This window comes from Ornithorhynchus anatinus, chromosome 1, assembly GCF_004115215.2.
Source record: "Ornithorhynchus anatinus isolate Pmale09 chromosome 1, mOrnAna1.pri.v4, whole genome shotgun sequence".
In the NCBI taxonomy this organism is placed as follows: domain Eukaryota; kingdom Metazoa; phylum Chordata; class Mammalia; order Monotremata; family Ornithorhynchidae; genus Ornithorhynchus; species Ornithorhynchus anatinus.
Window position 1 is genome coordinate 26,110,401 of NC_041728.1, and position 23,500 is coordinate 26,133,900.

At 46.5% G+C, this 23,500-nt stretch overlaps 2 protein-coding genes and 1 non-coding gene across 4 annotated transcripts in view; 1 reads left to right on the forward strand and 2 right to left on the reverse strand.

Moving 5' to 3' along the window:
- Window positions 1-14,368, forward strand: part of SCAMP1 (secretory carrier membrane protein 1) — a 72,877-nt gene extending 58,509 nt beyond the window's left edge. The window contains exons 8-9 of the mRNA XM_029064696.2: window positions 1,797-1,914; window positions 10,600-14,368. Of these exons, the coding sequence (XP_028920529.1) occupies window positions 1,797-1,914; window positions 10,600-10,764 (283 nt within the window). The 3' untranslated portion in view covers window positions 10,765-14,368. The remainder of the gene's footprint in view (window positions 1-1,796; window positions 1,915-10,599) is intronic.
- A 4,088-nt stretch (window positions 14,369-18,456) lies between these two features.
- The window catches only part of LHFPL2 (LHFPL tetraspan subfamily member 2), a 183,498-nt gene continuing 178,454 nt past the window's right edge, over window positions 18,457-23,500 (reverse strand). For both annotated transcript variants that reach the window (XM_029064720.2, XM_029064709.1), the window contains one exon: window positions 18,457-22,348. In XM_029064720.2, the coding sequence (XP_028920553.1) occupies window positions 22,092-22,348 (257 nt within the window). In that variant the 3' untranslated portion in view covers window positions 18,457-22,091. The remainder of the gene's footprint in view (window positions 22,349-23,500) is intronic.
- LOC114817352 lies at window positions 22,673-22,779 on the reverse strand. The gene has a single exon (XR_003765208.1). It is a non-coding gene; the product is annotated as a U6 spliceosomal RNA (small nuclear RNA).

Here is a 23,500-nt window from a genome sequence, read left to right on the forward strand (position 1 = left end):
CACCTGCAGCTATTGTAGGTGCCCGAGTCTGCCACTCTCAACCTCCCATTGCTGATTTGTGTTTGTTTTTTTTAAACCAGTCTCCAGATTTTCCCTAGCACATTTTCCTTTGATCCCATTGAAATATGGTAAGAGTTTTAACCAAAATATATTCTAATTTGCCTGTTTTATTGAAAGGTCTTTTCACAGCCATATTTCCACGTTTATTCCGTTCCTCTACAGTCTCAAGTTATTATAAATCAGTTTATTTGCAAATACAGTTTTAAACATTCTCTTGAAGAAATTTTGTCATCCTTATTTCACTGCATCACATCCAGATGGTCAGCCTCATTTTAGAACAAACAGATTTATCTGGGAAATCTCACCATGCAGTCAGACCAGTGAATCATGTAAACATTCACTATTGAAATGGTGCTTGTTAGGTGCATAATATGTGCCAGGCACTGTACTAAACACTGGGGTAATGATGTTGGACCCAGTCCTTATCCTACAAGGGGCTCACAGTCTGAATCCCCATTTTACAGATGAGGTAACTGAGGACCAGAGAAGTTAAGTGACTGGCCCAAGGTAACACAGCAGACATGTGGTGGAACTGAGATTAGAGCCCAGGTCCATCTGACTCATAGGCCTTTGCTCTATCAACGAGGTCAAGCTGCTTCTCTGTCATGTGAAGACCAAAGGCATTATACTTAAATGTGCACTGATTTCAAATGCCTTATTAATTGGAGAGACTGTATTGTACAAAGCTTTGGCTTCAAAGCTCTCTTACCTCACCTCCCTTCTCTCCTTCTGCAGCCCAGCCCTCACACTCCACTCCTCTGCCGCTAACCTCTTCACTGGGCCTCGTTCTCACCTGTCCAGCCGTCGACCTCTGGCCCACGTCCTACCTCTGGCCTGGAATGCCCTCCCTTCTCACATCCGCCAAACTAGCACACTTCCCCCCCTTCAAATCCCTATTGAAAGCTCACTTCCAGGAGGCCTTCCCAGACTGAGCCTCCCTTTTCCTATGCTCCTCCCCACCCCATCGCCCCGACTCCCTTCCTCTGTTCTACCCCCCATCCCCGCCCCATAGCACTTGTGTATATATGTACCTGTTTATCATTCTATTATTCTGTTTATTTTATATGAAGTGTATATATAATTCTATTTATATTGGTGCTATTCATGCCAGTCTACTTGTTTTGTTGTCTGTCTCCCCGCTTCTAGACTCTGAGCCCGTCGTTGGGTAGGGATTGTCTCTATTAGTTGCCAAATTGTACTTTCCAAGCGCTTAGTACAGTGCTCTGCACACAGTAAGTGCTCAATAAGCAGGAAGCAGCGTGGCTCAGTGGAAAGAACATGGGCTTGGGAGTCAGAGGCCATGGGTTCGAATCCCGACTCCGCCACTTATCAGCGGTGTGACTTCGGGCAAGTCACTTAACTTCTCTGTGCCTCAGTTACCTCATCTGTAAAATGGGGATGAAGACTGTGAGCCTCACGTGGGACAAACTGATCACCCTGTACCTACCCCACCCAGTGCTTAGAACAGTGCTCTGCACATTAATAAGCGCTTCAGAAATACCAACATTAATAAATACGATTGCATGAATGTATACAAAGGAGTAATATTCAATCATATACAGAGTGCTTATATGTGCAAAGCTTAGGAGAGTACAGTATAACATACAGACACATTCCCTGCCTACAACGAGCTTACAGTCTTGAGGGATTTACTGCACCCTTCACAGTGAACAGTCAAGTCTTATAAAAATGGGTATGACTGCATTGCCTTTTCCTCTTGTTTTGATACCTGTTAGTGGTTGGATTTCATCTCTTACCGGTCTCAACAAGAGTATTCCTGTTGGCATCATGATGATAATTATAGCAGCGCTTTTCACAGCATCTGCTGTCATCTCACTAGTTATGTTTAAAAAGGTAAGCCGAATCTCTGTCTTTACCGATTTACAAATTCCGTTTTTTCCTTTTTTTTTTCCTGTCAATCGCATGTTATTTTGGTCTTTCTGTAACCTATCCATGGGTTTTCCAAAGTTTTTCAATCAATTTTCAACCTTCACTCAGTCGATCGATTGTTTTCATTGGGAAGCTGCTGAAACATAGCCCCCCCGGGGGGGGATTGTTAGGAATCCTGTGATTACTATTATCATCCAGGCCGGGAGAATATCCTGTCCCTTATCACCTTTTCCCCATCCTTTTTCTAAACAGAGGTTTTCTAAGAAAACTTCCTAGCCACTGTCCTCCTCCTTTAGAGGGTGATGGGCTGGGAGAAACACTTAAGGTTTCATCACGATTCCCAAAATCGCGTGGTTGCGGCTGGTAGGAGCCCCAGCTTCCTGTTATCCAGAGCCACTAGCAGGGATGTTCATAGCGGTGAGAGTGAGGGGTTTCCTTCAGGAATAACTGTGCTCGCTCCCTCTGCCTTGCTGCTTAATATGAGGCCTCTTCCTCGCTATGCATTCGAGCTCCTAGAGGAAGGTGAGGAAGGATGGAAGTGTGGAGCTGTGTTGGAAAACTTTTTATAGTCCTTTAGCCAAACAAATTCCCTATCATTGCTCAAATGACCGTGCCATAAGACTTTTTTAAACAATACATAGTAGCTGTACTATTTTAGTGCTTTGGGACTTCATGCCGATTCTACTTTGAATGAACTGTAGCATTTGGAGCTAATTCATCACTTTCCCATAAGGCCGAGTCTCTCAGTACAATAGAATGTATGGATTAACAGAACCTTGCTTGTCTTCCTGCATTCTCTTATTCTGCAGTGAAATTAAGTTTTTTTTTTGTTATCCCAGAAGCTTAGTACGATACTCTGCTCACACTGGGCACTCAATTAGTATTGATTGCTTGATTTGTGGATTTCTGAAATCAATCTCAACACTATACCGAGTGCATGGGAGAATAGTGTATGATAGAGCTGAACACGATTTCTGCCTACAAGGAGCTTCCAATCTAATGGATGAGATAGACATCAAAATAAATTAGGGAAAGCAGTAGAGTGTAAGGATATGTACATAATGGGGGTGGGTATCAAAGTACTTAAGAGGTACGGATTCAAATGTGTAGCTATTGCAGAAGGAAGGGTGACTAGAGTGGAGAAATGTGAGGGTAGTTAGAGAAGGCTTCTTAGAGAAGAAATTATTTTAGTGAAGCTCTGAAGGTGGGGAGAGTGGAGGTCTCTGGGATGTGAAGGGGGAGTTCCAGGCAGGAGGGAAGGCTTGAGCTAGGGTGCCCACAGCAGGATGGGGGTGGGTCTTGAGTCGGGTGGTGATAGAGGAGTGATGTGTGTGTGGGCTGGTTTGTGTTGGTGATGAACAAGTTTAGATTGGGGTTGGGTTGACCGATTGAGTGGCTTAAACCCAATGGTAAAGTAATTTTGTTTGAGATGGTGATGGATTGGCAACCATTGAAAGTTTTTGAGCAGTGAGAAGACGTGTGCAGAACAATTTTATAGGAAAATGATCCGGGCAACAGAATGTAGTGTGGAGGGTGGGTGGAGGCTGTGGGTAGGGAGATCAGTGAGAAGGTTGCAGTAGTTGAGGCAGGATGCCAAGGTAACACAGCAAGGTGCGGTGCCAAGGTGTAGTAATGGTTTGGATCGAAATAGTAGGGGCATATTCTAGAAACGTTGTGACTGTAGATCTGACAGGATGATGGGTTTGTCCACAGTGATGGGAAAGTCATGGGGCGCAGAGGATTTGGGAGGGAAGACAAGCAATTCTGGAATCTGTTCCACATGGGGTTGTTTCTCTTAAATTGAAACCTATAAAGTTGAATGGCTGGTACAAAGAGCTCCTAACTTGGTAGACTGTGCAACTGTCTGAGCTGGATATTTTTAAAGCAGTAGCAAGCATCCCATTTGGAATGTCCATAAAGCTTGATGGTGGCGTCTGATCACCTATCGAGAGCTGGACCGACTGCAGACGGCCCATGTAAGCCATCATCAATTTCAGATGGCAAGGCAGGGTTGCCCACGAGGTCCTGGAATTCAGCCAGCTAGTCAGAGCTGAAACAGGGCTCATTGCAGCCCACTTTGGTTAAGTTGGTTATGAGAGAAAAATGGATAACTGGATGGCCACCCAGCAGCTCAATGGCAAACTGGAATGGGTGCATTCAAGCAGGTAGGGTGGAACGAATGCTCTAAAAGTTCAGTGCTCTGCCCATAGTAGGTCCTCAATTAATGTTACCGATGGAACATATTCTCCAACAGACTTTTGGGAGACAGTTGCAGCAGACAGACTAGCCTGACATATGGCAGTCAGAAAGGAGTTGTTCTTTCTTTGGAAATATGAGGATACCAAGATGTAGACTTGGAAATGGGAAAGTGCCAAATGCATTAGAATCAATGTCGAACGGTTGTATTTATTGAGCACGTAGTGGGGACAGAGAACTGTACTAAGCAATTGGGAGAGTACAGTAAAACAGAGTAGGCAGACATGATTGATCCTTGCCTTTCAAGGAGTTTACAGACTAGATGGGGAGACAGGCGTTAAAATAAATTTCAGGTGGCTAAGTATATAAATGCTGTAGGGGTGGGGTGAAAAATCAAAGGCTTTAGGGGTACAGACTCAAGGTCTTAGGTGATGTAGAAGGGAGGGTCTGTCCTAGTGGAAAGAGCACAGAGGACCTGGGTTTTATCCTGGCTCTGCCCCTTGCCTGTTGTGACCCAACAGGCAGGTGACACTTTTTGGTGTCTCAATTACCTCATCTGTAAAATGGGGATCAAATACCTGTTCTTCTTGGTAGACTGTGAACCCCATGTTGGACAGGGACTGTGTCTGATATGCCTGTATTTTACCAATTTCAATGCTTTGCGCAGTGAGGGCGTGACTATTATTATATTTTTTAATAAAGTGAGGGATTGGTCAGCGAAATCCTCTTGGAGGAGATGTGATTTTAATAAGGCTCTGAAGATGGGGAGAGTGATGGTCTGTCAAGTAAGAAAGGGGGAGGGGGAGATTAATTCCAGACTAGAGGGAAGATGTGAGCAGGGTATCGGCAGCAAGAAAGATTCAGGTACAATGAGAAGGTTGGTGTGAGGAGTGAAGAGCGTCCAGACTTGGTGGTAGTAGGAGATATTGAGGTAAAGTAGGATGGGGCAAGCTTTACTTGCACATGGTAGGAAACGGATTGTTGGTTCAGGCCCACCCTCATGCATGACTAGAGCTCACAGTCGTCTTTCAAAAATTAGTCATTTTTATTTTTATTTTTAGTGCATTCAAATAAAATCCAGGCAGAGTATTTGAATATTGTTCCTATTGTATCAAAAGAGAAGCCTAACTTGCTTGTGAATTTGAAGCAAATAGAGCAAAGTCAAACTTAGAGTTCAGCTACAATTCGCTTCTCTAAAGAGAATATATTAAATCGATCGATGGTAATTATGTAGCCCTCACCGCATGCAGAGCGCTGTACTCAGCCCGTGAAAGAGTACAATATAATCGAGTTTGTAGATGTGTGCCCTGCACACAATGAACTCAAAGTCTATAGAGGGAGACAGACATTAATATAAATAAATTATGGATACATACATGAGTGCTCTGGGGCTGAGGGCGGGTAAATAAAGGGTGCAGAGGCAGTGCAGATGAGGAAATGAGGGGAAATGAGGGCTTCATTGGGAAAGGCCTCTTGGGGGAAATGTGGTGGGCTGTCATTCCTGAAGGAGAAGGAAGTTCCAGGGCAGAGGTAGGATGTGGGCAAGAGATCGTTGGTGAGATAGTTGAGATGGAAGTACAGTGAGTAGGTTAGGTCAGTGTTAGTGATGTGAAGATTCTGGGTTGTAGAAGGAACCACAAGTTCCATATATAACACCACAAGTAGGCCGAACGTTAAACTGGGTCCTGTGGAGAATGAGACCTGGCTGGCTCCTTACCTCAGGAGGCTGGCCATCATAACTGAAAAGTTAATGCAAAACAAAAGTGAAAGTAGATAACAATCCCAAATGTCAGAGGTAGAACATAAAAGATGGGAGAGAGGAAGCCAGAGAAACAAGGGTCAAGAAGTAGTGTGTTCAGTGGCATCAGTGCGAGAGGACCTGGGGAGGGCGTAGATCCTTATTGGGGTTTTGAAGAAAGGCATTGACAGTGCTGCAGGAAGAGCCATCCAGGTAGGTGGGGGACGTCAACTTCTTGGAGGCAGTGGAGACGAGAGCATGAGAGAGTGAGCTGGTTGGGTTACCTGTACCCGAGAAACAAGGGCAGTAAGGTGGAGGGGGTGAGGTGGGGTTAGGAGTTGTGATTGGATCCAATGAATGCATAGAAATCACTAAGCTTCAGGCTGCAGGGAGAAACAGCTTCTTGCAGTAGTTTCAAAGGTATCGTTTTGGCCCAGGAGAAACACGTGGGGCTCAGTCTGAGGGCGAAGAAATATTTTAACCCCATTCAACAGATGAGTAAACTAAGGGAAATTAAGTGATTGCCTAAGGCCTCCCAGCAGGTGAGACTGGAATCTAAGACTTTTGGCTTCCAATCTTGAGCACTTTTTGCTAGGCCCTGCTGCCTCTCCCCCATTTATATAAACAGGGTTTACAAGTGCAGGAGAATGTTTTATTTAGGCTCCATGCCATCTAAGCTTTCCAAATTCTATTCTAGCAATTTTTAACTAACTGAGTTAGGTTAGGAAATCAGATCTTAGCAATCAGTGAGTGATATTTATTGAGTGTTTATTGGGTGCAGAACATTGCACAAAGTGCTTGGAAAAGTAGAATATAACGGAGCAGGAAGATGTGCTCTCTCCTTACAGAGATTTAGTCTTTAGGGGAGCTTACAGGCTGCAGATTTCATCTCCTTAGTAAATGGAACGGTAAGAATTTCCAAAGCTAATTTTGGCTTTTGTGGTGGTTGGGTTTTTTTTGAACTCTAAAGAAGCCTAATAGCATTTTTAATTTTTATTGCAGATGCGCTCGATATTGACTCCTTTTTTTAAGCATGATGGGTTGCAACCATTTTTCGACCACTAGGCCACTAGGTGTCAGGCACATTATTAACATCAACTCCCCTATAAGCCCATCTGAAAAATTCTACTTCAAGAACTAACCTCTGTCAAAAGATTTTTCATTCTAATTTTTCTCTTTCCAAAAACACTTTTAAGCTTATTTATTTCTGCCCGACATCCAGAAGCTACTTCTGAATAGTCACTCGAAAACTCTTGAAGGTTGTTATAGATTGTGTTTGTAACTAGCCCAGAGGATGAGGATTTGTTGAGAATTTTCACTAGAAAATGCTATTTTGGAAAGAGTTCCTTTTTACATTCTTGAAATTATCCATAACTCATCCTGGGATTATTAAAATGGGATCAATTTTGCCCTGATTGGGGTTCAACTCTCTTGAGGCAACAAGGGAGAAAATTCAACTATTTAACACCTTTTTCCAGTCAGATGCTGGCAGATACCATTTAAGATCTTTTGAAGACATGGCAGGAGTAGCTGATAGTGTTATTTCCTTAAATCAAATGTTTTTCCTTTTTTCAAGCAGATGAAGTAATCCCTGTGGATGCTCTAGGATGTGTAATCTGACTGACTCTTTTTAAGATTTATAATGGCATCAAATACCTTGAGTTAATTCCAAGGCAAGTAGTTTTATCCACAATTAAAAGTGGATTCAAGTTGGAGTTGTCATTATCTGGGTTTGATTTACACAGGCTAATGGCTCGACAGGGCCTTATGCTGTCATTTTTATGGCAACTAGTAATGGAATCCTTTGCTTCATCATCGTCAATGGCAGTAAGTGTACTTTTGACGGGAGTCTTCCAGTGCACTTGACTAAAAGGATTAACACTTTCCTCTAGAGCCGGAGGGACGACGCTGAAGCTTAGTGATGAATCGGATGGATTGTGCCAGTCTGGTTCCCTTCCGTCTAGTCAGTCGATAATATTTATTATTAATAATATTAGTAATAATAAGGGTATTTGTTAAGCTCTTACAGTGTGCCAGGCACCGTACTAAGCGCTGGGATGGATATAAGCAAATGGAGCTGGACACAGTCCCTGTCCCATCTGGGGTGCTCAGTCGCAATCCGCATTTTATAGATGAGGGAACTGAGGCACGGTGACTTGCCCAAGGTCACACAGCAGGAAAGAGGCAGAGCCAGGCTTAGAACCCATGACCTTCCAACTCCCAGGCCCATGCTCTATCCACTTGGCCATCAGTACTTACTTTGTGCAGAGCACTGTGCTAAGCACTGTCTATCCCAGTGCCTGGTATTGAGTAAGTGCTCAATAAAAATTATGATTATTGCCAGTAGTCATTCATTCAGTAGTAGTTATTGAGCACTTACTATGTGCAGAGCACTGTACTAAGCGCTTGGAATGTACAAGTCGGCAACAGATAGAGACAGTCCCTGCCCTTTGACGGGCTTACAGTCTAATCGGGGGAGACGGGCAAACAAGAACAAGAACTTTAAGCAGGTACAGTTTGAGCACTTTGACCACGTAATGGTATTTGTTGAGCGTTCGCTGTGTGCGGAGCACTGTACTGAGCTGTTGGGAGAATGCACTAGAGTTGGTAGGCTCAGTTCCAGAGGTCAGGGAGCTCCCTGACCTTGATTTTTTCATGTCCCTAGCCCACAGGGGCTCTCAATCTGAAAGTGGAGCTAATGGGACACCCCTCTCAACTCCATTGTTTTGCAGGAGGATGGATACTGCCCTCTCATGGGCACCTTCCTTCCCCCAACTAATGTTAAAATAATAATTCTGGTACTTAAGTGTTTACTGTGTGCCAGGCAAATTGGGTTGGACCGAGTCCCTCTCCCACATGGGGCTCACAGTCTCAATCCCCATTTTACAGATGAGAAAACTGAGGCACAGAGAAGTGAAGTGACTTGCTCAGGATCACACAGCAGACAAGAGGCAGAGCCAGGATTAGAACCCACCGTTTGGCTCCCAGGCCCATGCTTTATCCACTATATAGTATGGAACAAGTGGGCCTAAAGGATCCCAGTTGTGGCCACTCTCCATCCTTGGGCAGTTTCCTCCTCTGAAATGTGGAATGTGCTTTAGTTAACAGTGTGCCTCAGTCCTTTGTCCAGCCATCCGGATGGTTCTAGGAGTTATTTGAATTGCACAAAATTCTTTAAGCCCTTTATACTGACAGTGGAACTCAAGTGGAACTTAGAGAAGCAGCGTGGCGCAGTGGAAAGAGCACGGGCTTTGGAGTCAGGGCTCATGAGTTCGAATCCCAGCTCTGCCACTTGTCAGCTGTGTGACTGTGGGCAAGTCACTTAACTTCTCTGTGCCTCAGTTCCCTCATCTGTAAAATGGGGATTAAGTGTGAGCCCCACGTGGGACAACCTGATTCCCCTGTGTTTACCCCAGCGCTTAGAACAGTGCTCGGCACATAGTAAGCGCTTAACAAATACCAACATTATTATTATTATTATTAAGTGATGAAGAAGTGTCACAATTACTGTGCTAAGCAGTGGGGTAGATACAGTACAATCAGATCCAACACAGTCTATGTCCAACATGGAGGCTTATAGTCTAATCCCCATTTTACAGATGAGGAAACTGAGGCACAGAAGTTGTGACTTGTCCACATAGGCAAATACCCAAACCAGGATTAGAACCCTGATCTCCCAATTCCCATTTCTGTGCTCTTTCCACTAGGCCACAAGAGGAACAAGCTTTCACCTTGAATTAAAATTCCTACATGCCTCCAACTGATAGCATTTAGACCTTAAAACTGTACTAATTTGCCTGATTTAAAAAAAATTTAACCTGTGGTTAGTTTGAAGCATTGACTTTTTTTAAAAAAAAGTTAACTTTAGCTTTCTTTTTACAACCACTTGTAGGTTATTTAGACCTAAGTATCCAAAAGGTACACATAGTTGAAAGACTGTTCACATTAAAAACCATTTCATATCATTTTGGGGGGGATGGGATTGTGTGTTTCCATTTGAGCTACAAGAAATGCCATATATAACATAGTGACAAGCAAACCCAGGACATGGGCAAACAGAATGGGCAAAATAGGAATACAGTTAATATTGTAAAAGCTAAGTACAACTCTAATAACCCAAGGGTTTTTTTCCCCCTCTTAGGGTGAGATCCATTCTCTCTTGGTTTTATGGGATCATATTTCTTTCTTTCCTTTTTTTTTTTTTTGTGAAAATATACCAGTGGGGCTGACTTGTACTCACTCACCTGTGTCCTTTGAAAATCTTTTTCTTGGGTTCATTGCATTCAGTTCTCCTGGAACCTGGGGATTCTATTTTTTTCAAAAAGCCCTGTGAAGGAAAGTTGGCATCATAGGCTAGGCCTCGTAGCATCTCATGCCGCACACACATGCTCAACCTGTCTCTTTTGACAGCGCACCACGCTGTGTCCAAACAGGCTAAGCTTGCTGGATAAACATTCTCCCGTTTGAGCCCAGATGTGTAGTGAGAGCCCATGTTACGGCAGAACGGAGGGTGCACGTTGTTTGGTGTCCATTTGGAATAAGAGTTTGGAGGCCCTGCGGTCACTTCTCATTCAAAAGAATTAAGAATAAGTGCAAAGGCATCAGGGGGAAGGAAGGCAGATTTGGAGTCCCCTGATTTTCTGAAGGGTTTGCACAGTGTGGATGGAAAATGGTGATGTGTTTCCTCCCTCCCTTCTTATCTCACCCCCGTGTAGGTGCATGGACTCTACCGTACCACGGGGGCTAGCTTCGAGAAAGCCCAGCAGGAGTTTGCGACAGGTGTGATGTCCAACAAAACTGTACAGACCGCCGCAGCAAATGCCGCGTCAACGGCAGCCACCAGTGCAGCTCAAAATGCTTTCAAGGGCAACCAAATCTAAGGGAATCTGTAATCGGCACTACTGGTACTTTGTATCTTTTTGTTTGTTTTCTGTTCTCTCCCCCCGGCCCTCCTCCGGTGCAACCCTTTCTTTACTGTTTTTTTTTCATTCTCCGGTTACCGTGTTCACTGAAGATTTTCCTTTGCAAATACATACCGCATGTATGTTTCTCTCTCCCCTGTGCATGGGTTAAAATCAGGAAAAAGTTCTTTTTATTACCGAATTGTTTTCTTCAAACATAGTTCACTGCCCCTTGGAAAGACAGAAAAAAACAAAAACGGGGCTAAATAAATAGTCTCCGTCCTTGCCGGGGGTTGAATGTTTCAGAGGAGTTATTTCAACACTGGGACCCTGGAATTGACATGGAATCTTATTACGATTCAGAAGGCATTTAGCTACTAGCTGCCGCAGTTCCTTCTGGAATCTTGAATTCGATCTGAGAAATGCACGTTGGAGCAATTGATCCCTCTTTCCTAATTGCCTCTCTGTCTAGATTAAGGAGTAGGGCAGGGTAAAGTCCTGGGAATTTAAATTGGTCTCTCTTGCAGTTTCAGACATTGTGTGTGTTTAAGGACTGTGTAACGCTCATATTGTTTTATTTTTAATTCTTAGGACAAATTTTTGATATCAATCTGTAAGGATGAAATTATGATGTCCATCTGTAAGGACAGATTTGGGGTATCAATCTTGAAGCTCGCATGAAATTTTATTGTTACTGAAATTTAATTGAACTAGTATTTTAGTTCAGAATTTAATCTGTATCTGTTGAATTACTGGGTTTTTTGGTGTGTGTGTGTATATAATAGATTCTGTTTCTCTATTTTCCTTCTAGATCAAAAATTACTTTAGGCACCAACATTCTAAGTTACTAGAATGTGCAATGCAATGTACAGTTCGGTTCAAAGAAATTTAATTGATGGAATATGATTGTGATTTTCAGTGTTCCTGTCTCGGAGAGAAGATAATATCTTAGATAAATCGTTGGCACAATTTTGTAGCTAGCCTGTCTGACCCCTTAAATGAAGTGAAGTTTTGATTGTGTTTGGGGGTTTTTTAAGTCTGAATTGTGTTTTAATGGTGGAATTCACTATCTAGTCTAGCATTGTAAATCAGTCTGTTTACCTCTTGTCCCCAAATTTGAACAACAGTGTTTATTTTTCCTTGAGGAATTATCCTAACTGAAACATTTTAGACAGTGGCACTTAAAACCTACTTGAATTCCGTTTAACACACCTCAGCCTTTTGCTTTGAGACAAACTGAACGACAAATGCCATTTGACCTCTGAGTAGCATAAAATATATAAATTTTCAGCTTGAACCGAACCAGTGACTACAGATCCAATTAAACCCTCTAACTGTAAATGTGTAACATTTATAACCATGCTCCAGAGGAATTCATTGCAGTAGTGTGCTTGGGCCCTGAATATTTTAGGTCCTCTTTGATCACCTTGTTGGAAAGTCAGATTCTTGTTCCCGCATTGCCTTTTGGAAAACATCATGGTGGAGGAAAATTCTTGGAAGCTATAGTTTGGATTAACTGGATCTTTTCAAAGACCTGTTGCTACAAGTGTGCGTCTTTGGATTCTCATTTTCAGAGTCAGATTGCCATTGGTAGATGACTGGCTAGTGAAGTGATTAATATGTATTAATTTGGGTAATCCCAAAATGATGCTTATGGTCTGAGTGGTGGAACTTCAGAATTAAGATGTCCACTTAGGGGGGTGGCTCCAGGTTTTGGTTTGGTTTTTTTTGCTATTGGATTCCTTTGTTAATGCAGAAGGTTTTGCCTAGAAGAGGCTTCCCTACCTTTTCTCAGGAAAATGTAGCGTATGCTCCAGAGTTAAGAATTCTTTTCTCCAACACCAATAGCTGCTTAAACCCTGAAGACAGTTGGAATAAGTGGTTTGGCATAATCTATTAAAAACACCGTCAGAGTTTTGTCATTGCTTTTTAAGAAGGGCTTCAAGAAAACTGGCTTAATTTTTGGCTACGAATGGTAATCAATATCTGTAATACGACTGTTCACATTGACTTTTGTAGAGAAATGGCATAAGCTTATTAACACCTATCGACGCTTTATCCCAAAACCCTTATTTTTCCTTGAAAATGGATGGAAAAATTTCCCAAGGGATGGGTCTGAACTAATATTTTTTTCTTCCCTTGAGCTCGAGGATATATGTACAGACATCTTCATTAAGATGGAATTGGGTAGTATTCACAGCTGAGTCATAAGGGAAAGTGGTCTCGAGCCTTAATTAAACTGTTATACTTTGCCTCTCTCCAGGAGCAACCGGTACATTTTCTTGGGTTTGCTTTTTGAGAGCAGAAGGCTGGTGTTGGTTAAATATTTTTTTACTTCAAGACAAAAATCAACCAGGTGTTGCCATCATCTTAACCTACTACACACCCATTGAATGTTGTAGTGTGAAACTGCGGCTAATTTATTTTCCGGGGGAAGTTCTTAACACTGGAATGTTAATGCGCAGTGATGTGTAATTCAGGCCTCGGCTCATTCATCGGAGGGGTGTTTGTATATTTTGTAAATGATTGACGATGCTCTGCCATCATGGTGAATGTCACGGTTCTCTCTAAATGCACTCCCCACTGTCCCTCTGTCGCATGTTGGAGTAGTCCACGAGTTTTGTATATTTATTGTATTAACACAGAGTGTCATAAAATAAAATTCTGTTTACTGGATCTCTGCTCTGTACAGTTAACAAATACATGCAGTTTTTAAAGGCAGGAATCACGAAGGAGGGCTGATAACCGTAAAGGAACGATATCATACATTTTTATACTCCTGTAAATAACTACATACTTGTCCAAAAATAATACCCATCATCAGGACCAAATAGGAGCTGAACACACACAAGGAAAGCCAGCAGCAGCTTCTATAGCTAGTGATTTTCGCTGCCTGTCAGACTTCTAGGAGACCGGTACAGAACGAGAGGGATGGTTTGGCTACTGGTTAGTTTTTCCTGCCATCGAATGGTCTGTGTGTGTGCGCGTGTGCGTGTGTGTATATTGCCTTGGTAACTGATCTTCGCTCCAGCCTCCTAGCACGGCCTGAATATTATGCCATGCATTGCAGCCCAAACTCCAGGAATGGGTTCTGGAGGCCTTATCTGCTCAGCAGAAGAGGTTATAGAAATATTTCCAGAAATGTTCTTTTGAGCCCCCAAATAGTTTGGGCAATGCGTTGTTGCATTACATCTACAGGTGATAAGTGATATTTTTCGTGGGGAGGAGGGTATCCTTGCTATTTTTAAAATTGAAGAAAGCTGTCCCTTTCGTTCCATCACCAACTTGCCCTCAGGTGTGTGTCGCTGTAGCATTTTTTGAAATCTGTTTGGACTGTGTTAAGCGCAGCTCCCATTTATTATTCTACTTTTCTGTGGGAACACTAGTGTCACTCTTACTTTGCTTTTGTAGAAGTAGGTAGGTTTCAAATACATTTTATTTTTCTTGTGTTCATCAAAATCGTTGTGATACATGTACCGATGTCACTTCCCCTCTCTTTAACAAAACCTTTAACGTCCATTTGTCGATACAACATATTCGTCGCTGAGAACCCTAGAAGTGAAATAAACAGGCTTGTGGCAAAGCGTTGGTTTTTTTTTTTTTTTTTTTTTTGGCTCGTTTTGAAATGTCTCTCTTGTGGTCTGGATCTCTATAGGATTTTGCTCCCCAAGCTGACGTGTCTTCCAGTTGGAAAGGTGAGATGGTAAGTCTTGCAGGTAAAAATGGATAATGTTATTTGATTTGTACCACATACCTTCATTCTTTTTCCTTTGACTTTTATTCAAGCTGTCAGCTCTAGCATGACATGTCATGCTTTCAGAGGAGAAACTGTTTATCTCCATTGTGTATTTATTGCTTCTGCTGTGGCACATCACAGAGCTGGGACAGACCCCGGAATCCTTTTAGAAGTAGAGCACACCCTAAGATCTAAATATCTCGTAACTGTATGGGCCGGTCTGGTCTGGCAACTGAAGTGTTCCAGTCTGGAGGTGAGGAGCAAGAGGTGTTTTCAGGTAATTTCCCTCTCTTCTTTTTGCTCATGTCTCCCCTACCCTAAAAAAAAACCCTACCTTGACCCCCAGCCCCTTTCAGTTATCACCCCATCTCCCTCCTAGCATTCCTTTCCGAAATCCTTGAGTGAGCTGTCTAAACCTGCTGCCTCCACTTCCTCTCCTCCCATTCTTATCTTGATCCCATCCAGCTGCCTCCGCTTCCTCTCCTCCCGTTCTTTTCTTGATCCCATCTAGTCTGCCTTCTGCCCACTTCCCTCCATGGAAACTGCCCCTTCTAAGGCCTCCGGTGTGTTCTACTCTCGCTAGACTGTAAGCTCGTTCTGAGGAGAGGACATGTCTACTAACTGTTATATTGTATTCTCCCAAGCACTTAGTACAGTGCTCTGCACACAGAAAGAGCTTAATAAATACTGTCGAGAAGAGTTCCGAAGGTGGGGAGACTGCTGGTCCGTCGGACATGTAGTTGCAGGCAGAAGGGCGTGAGCAAGGGCTTTGGTGGGTGAGAATGAGGAATAGTGAGTGTGTGCTGTATGGGTTTTACGGGGAGAGGAGCAAGACTAAGTGAGGGGGATAGAGCTGACAGTGCATTGAATCCGATGGTCGGGGTTGCCACTTGAAACAGAGATGATTGGGGAGACGTTTGGAAAAGCAGTTTGGTTTTTTTTGAAAGATGATCAAGGCATCAGAATGAAGCATGGACTGGGGAGAGGAGAGGCCGGAGGCAGGGAGATCAGTGAGGAGGCTAGTGTCGTAGTTGAAACAGACTATACCAAGTGCTTGAACCACTGCGCTAGCAGTTTGGCTGGAGTGGAAGCGATTTCCGGCGATATCGTGGAGATAGAGTTGACAAGATTTAATGACAGGCTGAATAGGTTTGAAGGAGAGCGATGAATCGCGGGTAATGTCAAAGTTGAGGACTTAAGAAAGACAGAGGTGTTGTCTATATTGATCAAGAGGATTGGGGGAGGAAAGAGCTTGGGAGGGAAGATGAAGTTTGGATATGGATACGTTAAGTGTGAACTGACGGTGGGACATCTGGGTAGAGGTGACCCAAAGGCAGGAGGGAAATGCAAGATAGCGGAGATGGGGAGAAGTCGGGGCTGGAGATTGAGATTTGAGAGTCCTCCGGGGAGGTAAGGGGAAGGTCTGATATTACCAATTTTGTCGATGAGCTAGTTGGTGAGGAGGTGAGGGATCGTCGAGACAGAGGTACCGAGGGTTTAAAGAGGAAGTTGAATATCAAAAATAATTGGTGCGGACATTGAGCATAAGGGCAGAGAAGTATTGTTGTTAGAGTTTGGAGGATAGGTTGATTATAATAATGATGGTATTTGTGAAGCGCTTACTGTGTGCCAAGCACTGTTCTAAGCACTGATTATCAAAGGAGAGGGCTGTGTTGGATCTACATGGCAAGTTAGGTTGGTTGGGGCAAGATGACCTGGTATAGGTGGAGTGAAACAAGAAATAGGAGGGGTGTGTGTCTTGGATCGGGGTGGGAGGGCTTGGACAGTTTTGCAGGGGAGGGGAGTTGAGGACCATGGGCTTGTAAGAAGATTGTGGTCAGACAGTGCAGGTTGGTGATGTGAGACTGTACAATGACTGGAGTTCTCAAGGAGATAAAGCATGGGACAAAGTTGGTTGAGTGGGGTGGAGCCGGGGGCCGGCAGAATTGAAACGGGCAGTTGCTGGGGGTCGCCGCGAATGTCCCCATGGATATCCAAATCTCAGAGAATCAGTGATGCAATGGGGAAGAAGAGAAAATGGGAGAAGCATGCAAAGAAGGGGCTCCTCCGTCCCCTTTCGGACCCAGGGAACTCCTCCACAGAGCTCCCCTCCCACCTGAGTCATCCAAAATATTCTAGTAATCTGATGTTTCTGATACCTGAGGGTTTGCTGAATGTTAAACTCCCCTGAGATGGAAAAAAACCCAGAGTGGTGGTGGTCAAATTTGTTTTCCTCTGAAATTGAAGGGCCTTGGTTCTATTGATGAGCTCGCCGCTGGCCTAGACCATCGGGTGTTGAGTTTCTGTCAAATCTCACCCACTGCCGTGAACCTCAGTAGAAGAGATTTCTTCCTGAATGTGGTTTTGGTTTCTGCTCTCTGCCTATGTTAGTTCCCACCGGGGAACCCTTCAGGCCTACGAAACCTGCAGGGGCACCATGACTAAAGCCCATTATCCTCTTTCAGCCCCTCCCACGCCGTGACCATAAAAGACCAGAAAAGATGTGGAATTTCTCTGACAAACGCACAAGCTCCAGGGAACGGCTTCGGAAATGGAAACGGCTTCTTAACGATAGCACCGGCTTGGGTAAGGAGTGTCTCTCGGCTTAGTTACTTAAACAGCGCAGAGTCAAAATAAGGACGAGGGTTAAGGACAGTGTGATTTTCCGTCTTTGTGGAATCCAAGACCAGGAAATAGTTCATGGTTACAAATGATTAAGCCAGCTGGGATCCCTCAGACCTAGGGCTGCTAGTGAAATTCAGTGGTCAGGGATGTGCTGTGGATGGCAGAATGTCCAGGAGGCAAGTAGGCGTGATTTTATTCCAGGCAGGCGGCCCCAGATCCAGCACAGTGGTGATGCTACGTTAGGGCAAGCCACGATTTAATGATTGGTATTTATTGAGTGCATACCGTGTGCAGAGTAGCGTACTTAAGCTCAAGGGAGCGTACGATAGAATGGTAGCTGTTATCCCTGCCTTCAAAGGGCTAACAATCTAGTGGAGGAGGTTACGACCTAAACTTGTTATTGCCCTCCTTGACGCTCAGATTTCCACTCTTTAGTCAAGAGCCTTTTCTGCTAGTCTCTGATGACCGTCGCAGTGATGCTGCATTTTGCCCTGGGAGTAAGCGTTCTAGTTGTGGCCTCTCTCTGGTCCCTGCCTGCTTAAGAGAGGTCTGTGTGCCAGGAGTGAATCGACGAGATCTTTCCCTGGATAAATCCACCCCAAATCCCAGTCACCCTCTTGCCCGAATAATCTGGATGGAAAAAGGCCTCCCAGATCACCCTGGCCCAAGGTAGAATGAATGGTGTGGATCTTTGCCAAGACCCTCCGCTGGCCTTTGGAGAGAGAGAGGGAGAGAATGTATAAAACAGGTCAGATCTGGTTCTGCTCCTCTCGCTTCACGGACGGAGACGAGATTGGGTAAGACCATTAGTCACTCGAAGGGGAACTGGGAATTGCAGTCGTGCCCATCACATGGTGAGACCGGGCGTGTCTTGGAGTTGGGAAATGAGTCCCGTGCCCATTCCCTCTGGGGCAGTTCGACGGCAACAGCTTCGGCCAGGAAGGCTCGGCAATTGAACTGCTTTTGAAAAGCCATTTATTTCTGGGACCCTTTAAAGGAGATAATGCCACATGTGTTTCCTTGGGATAGTCAGTGGGCCTAATTCCCACGGATTTCATTTTCAGTGGAGATAAAGGAGCTGTTAGATTAGCGATCGTAAAACAACTTCTGAGAGCATACTGGTCTCAAAAGGACAGGACTTTAAAAAAAGAAAAATGATGTGAAGCTAGTGAGAGGTCCAGGTGTCAACATTCCAGGAAATCAGGTTATTTCGAAAATGAAAAAACCACAGATGAGTCCCCCTTGTACGTTCTAGTAAGAAAGCCGTTCAAGTATTCCAGCTAACAGAATCAGGTCTAGGCTAAGCAGGGTGAGGTTGCCAAGTCTAGTTTAATTCCGAGCTTTGAGAAACAGAGGCAAGTACATGAACACGAGAAACAGCGGGTCAGCTCACAGCATGGCAGGCGCCCCAGAAATCCCCACACACTGCAGCACCGTGGTAACTTCGGCTCACAGGATGGAGCGTTTGAGTCTGTCTCCCCGCCCCCCAGCTCGGCCCACGCTCTACCGAGGCTACTGCTTAGGTCTGCTGCAGCCTCCCGGGAGAGCTGAATGCTTTATGCCACCACGGCCCTCCTGGAACCGTCACCACTGCGCGTCCGGCACTAAGGGAGATGGTTTAGGCCCACCCAGCACCTAGGATTTTGGGTGGCTGATCCAGCCGCACTTGATAGTGTGACAGTTCGGTATGTTCCAGGCAGGAAGGGTATGGGGGGGGGGGGGGGGGGGATGTGTTTGTGGCCCAGAGGGGCTGCGAAAGCGGAATCCAACCCCAGCTCCTTGGGGATTCTGTAGCTGCGACTAAATATTAGACTAACAGAGGTGGCATGGCAGCTTCACATTTCAAATGAAAGGCTAGCAATTAACCGGGCTTCCCAGTGAACATGCTGATGATTGTATCTCACTCAGACCTTCAACCAGGGTCACACCCGTTTCCCTCCATTGAGGGTTGGGCTAGTGCTAGGCTGACCCTGGCCTCGAGCTGTGGCCCAAGAAATCAAACCCCTACTTCTTCTTTCCCCCCCGCCCTCTCCCCCCTACAAGAAGACCCTTGTGCCAAGCCAGTCCAGTTTTTTAGAATTAAAAACCCACAGAACATCCATCTCTGTTATTGCACATCTTACACACAGACTTAGGTCTATATATATATACATATTTTTTTTTAAATATGCTACACTTCCGGAAGGGCTATGGCACGTAACAGAATATAAATTTAACAAAGATTATCAAACCACAGGTGCTTGAGAACTATACGAAACAGTACAAAGTCTGTATCTGACTTTGAAGTCCGCACGCTGGTAAGGTGTGTAGCCCGGCCCGTTGTAACGCCACCGGATACTTGTTTGAAGTGGAGGCAGTGGGGAGATAGACCTTGAACTTCAGCTTGAAAGGCAATTTGGCAACTGTGAAAGAGTCTGTGCACACTAAAAAGCCTTCAGTGGTATAATTAGGTGGTGACATGATGGAGAGAAATTGATCAGGACGATCTGTGGAGAGCAACAGTCTGTTTCTGAGGCGAACCAGGTAGAGCTGGACAGCCAGCTGTGGATTCATCGTAATATTTCTGCCACACGTAGCGGGCCTGCAGTTGAGTTTAGACATCCGCCGGGGAAGTCAGCGTGGTGGGATGGTCCCGAGTCGCTTAGACGTGTCCCCGCTGCTGTGGCGTTTCGGCATCTCCGGGGAGGAACGTGGCACCCGGTGGTGGAGCGACCGTCACCGCTTCGGCCGAAGGGGTGGGTTTGGGGCTACGTTTTTGTGAATTAGGGCTGGAGAACAGAAGGGCCCTTTCAAGGGAGCAGAGCTAGGACGTGCCCCCACCCGAATCTCCTTGCTCCCGAGGAAATGGCTTGGAATTGGTTCCTCTGCCGGAACCTCAGCTAGAACTTCCCCATCTCATTAACGCGGGAATTGGCGACAGAGCCCAGACTGGAGGTCAGAGCGGGGATGGACCGCGATGACCCCGCCCCGTCGGCGTCTCTGTGGAGCTGAAGCTCCGGTTGCTGTAGCCGTGAAGTTGAAAAATCTATCAGGGTGTGTTTTAAAAAAAAGAAAAAAATCTGAGTGGACCTCGTGCCCACAGTCACCTGGACCACAGGTTCGTTCGTTCATCAGTGTACTCCAAGTTAGAAGGTAGGGAAGTGTGAGCTAGTGGTTAGGACAGGAGACCTGAATTTCTTTGGGGGCCATTTCAGCTACCGACCTACTCTGGCTAGTGGGCACCTCCCTCACCCTGCACTTGGCCTAGCGTTGGGTTTGTCTGAGAGCTGTCGTTAGGCTTACCGGTAGCTCGGGCCTGTTCTTCTCCCTCCCCACCCACTCACAGCGCCTGCCTTAGTGTCTCTGGGGCCTGCCCCGAGGGGCAGCAGTGGGGTGGAGGGGAGGAGGCCCGGGGCTGGAAAAGCCAGAGACCCCCTCGGTCAGTAGGGTAAACACAAAAACAACATATCATCATAGGGCTAGTGGAAGGAATTTCTTTTTAAACCCACATCACTTCTTTTCTGGGCTGCCCCCTCATGATTAGCTCCCCGCTTCTGACGGCGGGGGGGGGGGGATGGCAGGAGCAGCTCAAGTGTCCAAATATTGCTTGAACCTCCATCCTTTTTCCTGGCTCTCCATGGAAATATACACCTCAAGACATATGCTTGACCAACCACTGTGTGGTTCCTTTTCGTGCTAAGGATTTTTTCACCTGCTGCTTTGCCAGTCCTCTAGCAGGAGGGGTGAGACTCGGTTCACCTTCGCTCATCCGCGAACACTTGCTGAGGTCCCTTCCCTCATCTCGGGCGTTTTCGGCAAGGTCTTCGGGTAAGGAATTACTGACCCAGCCCTCTTATTTGGGGCTGCTTGAACCCGCCGAGAGGCAGCCAGACGTTCAAGTTGAAGGGCGGCCTTCTGTCCAGCGCGCTTCCCTTTGCCGTGTCCGGGAAGACGAGCTCTTCCCTCTGCAGCTCTCTTAGACTTTGCCCATTTCCACTGTTCACGATCAGTTCTTGGAGGGGGTCGCGGGAGCCTCCCCTCCCCTGTTCTCCCCCCCAGCGAGAGGCCGCTACAGGGCCTAGATAAAATGTAACCTGTGTTTGGAAATACTGAAAGGTAGTCAACGAGAATCGGGTGAAGTTGGCCGACGTCTGAAAGGTCTCAGTCGGTCCTGGGTCCCGAGCCCCCGGTGGCAGCCGCTGTGATGATAGCTGAGAGGCCCAGGAATGCCTCCTAACCGAACCGAGTCCGTGCTTCTGACCAGTAATGGTTTTTCCCCTTCTGACCACAGGGAGCCTGAACAGACTCCTCCTTTAACGACGGCCACTGAGTAACCCTCGCCCCACTCTCTCCCGGCTGACCCGCGGCCTGCCCACGCCCAGCCTCGAGCTCAGGGTAACTTTAAGCTCCCGTCTCGTTCCAGTTGGCCAGGAGCAGTGTGAGTTTGTCTAGAGTCCATCCCTTGTCCCTCCTGTGAGCGCGGTGCTGATCTAAGATGGCAGCCGATCTCAGATCACCGGAACAGTCGAAGCGGAACCGCTGCCACGTGAATCGGATGGTAGACCCGAGTGACAGGAAGCCAGAGAGACCACCACCCACCCTGCTGTACGTTGTGCGGTAGAGCAAACCCTGGGGGAGGTGTCATCCGACGGAATGAGAAACCGTCAGCTGCTGGCCAGAGTCCGGAGGCTGTTTCCGCGTGCCCGCCCGTAAGCCTCCCCGCTCCTCTCCCACGTGCTCGACCCGCACCGCGTCCAGTCGCGCGGAGGCCCCGAAGCGCCCAGGTTCCCGGGTCCAACTCCTCGGCTTCGGGCCGGCTCCTCTCCTTGGGCCCCGCTGGCACGGATGTGGCTTCGGCAGACCCGAGCTCCGGCAGGTGGGCTTGTGGCGTGTGAGTGGTGAGTCAGGAAAAGGGACCCTCTTGCCCGGAAGGAGGCGACAGGCGGCGGCACCGAGGGCCGCCGAGCTAGAGGAGGCAGATCAGGTTCTTTCCCTCCTCGATCTCCTCCTGCACCCTGTCGCTGGAGGTAGCGATCTCGGCCTGAGCCGAGAAGACGGCACAGATGAACGTCAGGACGGTGCCCCCGATGGCCGTGTAAAAGGCCCAGCCCAGAGAGCAGTCTCCCGGCTTGTAGGCAGACGCGTAGTGTCCGCAGAAGCTTACCGCCTTCGGGGAACCCCAACCAGCGGGGTAGAGTATCAGACCGAGGATTAGGAACAAGCCTGTAGGAGGGAAGGACGGAATGCGAAGTTAGTTTGGATCAGTGCTTAATGCTCTCATGGGCACAGATTTTTTTTAAGGGCTTACTACGTGCTAGGCACCGTACTAATCACTGGGGCAGAGAGATATGCTTAGCAGGTTGGGCACGGTCCCTGTCCCACATGGGGCCCGAAGTCTTATTCCCCATTTTACAGATAACTGAGGCACAGAGAAGCGAAGCGACTCGCCCGAGGTCACCCGGGAGACGAGTGGTGGAACTGGGATCAGAACCCAGGTCCTTCCGACTGCCAGGCCCACGTGCTATCCACTAGGCCATGCCGCTTCCCTAAAATAAGGAACGTCTCACCGGGTTGAATATCATCCTTGCGCAGGTGCCATGCTAATATTCTCCGGATCGTGCCAACTTTAGTATCCGTGCTGCCGAAACAAGCATCTCGCAGCTCTTTTTTGATCTCCTTCTTGCCAAATCCCCTGGCCCCTCAGCTGCCTATGGCACTGTGGGCCACCCCCCCTTCTCCCGGAAACATTACCTAGCCTACCTTCTGATACTGACCTCATCCGATTCTCCTCCTTACGTCAGTCTGCCTCCCACCCTCTAGCTGTACATTTCTACTTGGATGTCCTGCTGACGCTTCGAAGTTAACATGTCGAAACCCTGTCTTTCTCTTGTTTTCCTTCGTCACCATAGGCAACGTCACCATACTCCCTGTAACCTTGGCATTCTCTGTCTCTCTCATTCAACCTACACATTCAGTGTCTCAAAGTCCTGACAGTTCTATCTTCACAACATCCTTAGGATGGGCCCTCCCCTATCATCCGGCGTAATTCAAGCACTTGTCATTTCCCATCATGACTACTGCATCGGTCCCTTTGCTGACCTCCCTGCTCTAGCCTCTCCCAACTCTAGTCCACACTTCACCTTGCTGCCCGGACTCTTTTTCTGAAAAAACCGTTCATTCCTCACCTCAAAAACCTCCAATGGCCGCCCCATTTATCTCCGTGTCGACTACGTACGCGGCCGTGTACCCGTCGAGGACTTGTCAAACACCGTGATATTCAGATTTTCCTTAGCTTCACAGGTTCACAACAGGGCCCCGACCCTCCCCTGGGCGGGGCCTCGAACCCGGAGGGAGGCTGATGGGAATCGAGCGAAT